Source organism: Puma concolor, chromosome A1 (assembly GCF_028749965.1).
Source record: "Puma concolor isolate L17-30 chromosome A1, mPumCon1.1.hap2, whole genome shotgun sequence".
NCBI lineage: Eukaryota > Metazoa > Chordata > Mammalia > Carnivora > Felidae > Puma > Puma concolor.
In genome coordinates this window covers 149,630,565-149,634,125 of record NC_141667.1, presented here as the reverse complement: position 1 = coordinate 149,634,125, position 3,561 = coordinate 149,630,565, and the positions used below count along the sequence as shown (strand labels likewise).

At 41.2% G+C, this 3,561-nt stretch overlaps 1 protein-coding gene across 1 annotated transcript; it reads right to left on the bottom strand.

Moving 5' to 3' along the window:
* Positions 1-230: 230 nt before the first annotated feature.
* Positions 231-1,202, bottom strand: LOC112860708 (olfactory receptor 1f45-like). Its single transcript, XM_025923963.2, has one exon. The coding sequence runs from the start codon at positions 1,161-1,163 to the stop codon at positions 231-233; it is 933 nt and encodes a 310-aa protein (XP_025779748.2). The 5' UTR covers positions 1,164-1,202.
* Positions 1,203-3,561: the final 2,359 nt, after the last annotated feature.

Here is a 3,561-nt window from a genome sequence, read left to right as displayed (position 1 = left end):
GAGTTTTTGGTTGTTGGTAAAATGAGTGTTTAGAATGAGCCCTTTTTATAATTAACAAACTTAACAGTTTTAGGACTTACAAGCAACTATTGGCCTCATATTAAAAGCATGAGCATGATCATGTATCATTAATTGGAGGAATAGTCATGAGTGAGTTTATATCTATCTGGGACTCAGTTTCTCTGTTTATAAAATGAAACAATGTATGATAGCCAAAAATCTTCTAAACTCTAAAATTTTCTAGAATTTGAGATCAGTTTCCTTAAGGCTCCCTTCATATCACAATTTCTCAGACTGTAGATGAAGGGATTGACCAGGGGAGTCACCACTGTGAAGATGACAGTGGCTACCGTGTCTTGGACTGAGTAGGAGGATGAAGGACGCATATAGACCCCCAGGATTGCCCCATAGAAGAGGGACACCACAGTGAGATGGGATCCACATGTGGACAGGGATTTCCTTATTCCATGGGCAGATGGCAACTTCAGTACATTAGAGAGGATATATGCATATGAAATGATGATACATGTAAATGGTGTCAGAAATATCAGTCCACCCACAGTGAATACCATCAGGTCATTGGTAAAAGTATCAGAACAAGACAGCTTTAGAACTGCATAGGGGTCACAGAAAAAGTGATGCACAGTATTGTTGAAACAAAAGGTGAGTCGGACCATGAGAAGAGTGTGTAGGAGAGCATGCAGGTTTGTAATGACCCAAGAGACCACCACCAGAAGGACACAGAGTTTGGGCTTCATGATCATGCTGTAGTGGAGTGGGCAACAGATGGCTACATAACGGTCATAGGCCATCACACTCAGAAGGAACCCATCCATGTTGATGAAAGTGATGAAGAAGTAGATCTGGGTCATGCATTCCACATAAGAGATAGACTTGCTTCCCAGTATGTGATTCAGCAGCATCTTGGGGGTTGTGACTGATGAAAAGCAGATGTCGATGCAGGAGAGGTTAGCCAAGAAGAAGTACATGGGGGTATGGAGATGACTGTCACAGCTGATGGCCAGGATGATGAGAATGTTCCCAATGATGGTGACCAGGTACATCCACAAGAACAGCCCAAAGAGAATCTCTTCCTGCTTTGACTGCCCAGAGAGTCCCAGGAGAAGGAATTCTGTGACCGTAGTCTGGTTGTCTCTATCCATGTCTGCAGGGGAGAAAATATCATCATAGGGTTAGATCATATGTCAACATTTGAGCAAATATATTTTGGAACCACTTTTCCATTTGGTTGAGAATTACCTAAAGCTGAATAGTCTTTTTCACACTTTACTATTACAGGTTTACAGAAAAACCCTGGTTAATTTAAGAGTGTTGAATTACCAGAGGCTATAGTTTTATTTATTCTACTCTTATTTACTGAGTACCATATACAGATACTTTCATGTATGGTATTTAGCCTCATCTAATAATTGAGATATTTTATTTCACTTAACATATAAAACAACTGAGGCTCAGGGCAGTTAAGTGATATTTCCAAATTCATGAGACAAGTTAGATATCCAAATTGGGTGAAATGCTTTTTTCTGTATGGTCTTTTTTTGATTCGCTAACCATTTATTGTAAAAACTTAACCATGTGGCAGGTTCTGTACTAAATGCTGTATTACAAACCTGCAAATGTTATCTGTGGCATTTATATTTTCCCAAATTATGGAAAATTTGTTGGTTTTGAAAGACCTAGTTGGTGGTTTGTCCCTAAAATTTTAGCTGCTTTTAAGTTGACCTAAGCATAGATCACAGCTGTTGGGAAGGCTGACCTAAGCACACTGTTCAGGTTGCTGTGTGAAACATTCATCTGATTTCTGATAGAAGAACAAAGACAGATATATTTTTGAAAGTGATACACTCATGTGTGTATATATGTATGTGTGTGTGTGTGTGTGTGTGTGTGTGTGTGTGTAACCTTGGATGGTGAGTAATTTGTTCTGTGAGTGTTCTGCAAGACAAGCAAACATTTCTAATAAATTTTAACTTAATAAAGGAGCAATGTCTTGCAATACAAGTAGTGCATAAACCCAAATGTCACATGATCACAACTGAGCCAACGGTTCTTGAAATTCGCTTTGATATATGAGTGCTTTGGAATATAAACATGTTTCTGAAATGATTTATGCTCGCAAACCAAGGTTTTACTGTGTGTATATATATGTATACACACACACACACAATAATTTAGTCAGATTATTTTTGCTATTGGACAAAAGGGATTTACTGATTGGTAAAGCAAATTCATGTGGTACCTCCAGCAGATAATCCCCGCACTAAGAAATCATTATAGGGAGGGAGGAGTCAAGTAAAGCACTGTGAATGAAATGTCCCTGGAAGAATTTATGGTATTGAAATAGTGAAGGAGAGGGAGTGCATTTGTTAGTCATGAGAACAAAGGCTTGAGGCAAAGGGAAGAAAGAGAGGCACGAACTGCTTTGTGATATGACTTGATGGCTAGGCCAGAGAATGTTGTAGGGAATATTCCTAGGAATTGGTTGTAGGATATATATAAAATGGAAAATCTCCATAGTGAGGTGCCTGCCACTGAGATTTCAATCCATAAAATCAAGGGAAAAGTGCTGAGACTGGAGGTTGTTTTTTACCTGGACTATTTCCGAGGACACAGGTAGGTAAAAGAGTACTAGACAGAAGCTCGAAGATGCTCCAGAAGGAACCTGGTTAATGTGGACTGGAGACGTTGAGGGGTGAGGGAGACCCGTCATCAAGAAGACAAGAGACTGGCTGGGCAGTGGGTGTGAATATTCTGGTCTCAAAGACAGATAGTTTCCCATAATGGAAACAGAGGAGAAGATAAAAAAGAGGGATAACAGGATATCAAATGAGATTCTTCCTGTCATCTTTGAATTGCTACAAAGGCCAAATAGTGAGTAAAACAAGCTCAGAGTATCCCATGCTTCCTTGTTGTAGTTTCCCACTTCCAGCATTGGGAATGTAGGTTACAACCAAAAAAAAAAAAAAAAAAAGAATTTCCCATTTTAAAGCTTCAAATTGAGACTCCCCAGGAAACCAGCCACATTTTAGTAGTCACCCACTGAATTCCTCTTACTATGAGTGGATATAGTGGGAGGAGGTAAGGTAGAGAGTAGGGGCAGCATGGGAGGGTCTTGAATGTCTGCCAGAAGAGTCTCTGTTGTGGGGAGGAAGGGGCAGCTCTTGGCCTGAGCTTCTGGACAGGATTTTTAGGAGCCTGCAGTCACTGACCCTAGTGCCACTAACCTGAACTGTCTCCTTCTTCTCCCACTGCTGCTTTTCCACGTCCTCCTTGGAAACGTGCCTGCTCAGTCCTGCAATGGGCAGCACGTCCTGAAAAGGGAAAGGCTTGTATGTGTCAAACCAGGACACATGCCCCCTTTGAACTTGGTCAGGTGCAGAGGGATTTCGTGTATCTGCTTATCTGAGTGTTTGTGTGCACGTGAATCTGTTGTTGGAGGTCCCATGCCCTCACCTGCTTTTCCAGCCCTTCTTACCTGGCTGTTCTCTGCTGCTGTGAGATGTGGTCATGGTACCCCCATCTCCACTGGCTCCTTGCTTG

Excerpts from the sequence above, each read along its gene's own strand:
- LOC112860708 (XM_025923963.2), bottom strand. The coding sequence starts at position 1,163 with ATGGATAGAGACAACCAGACTACGGTCACAGAATTCCTTCTCCTGGGA.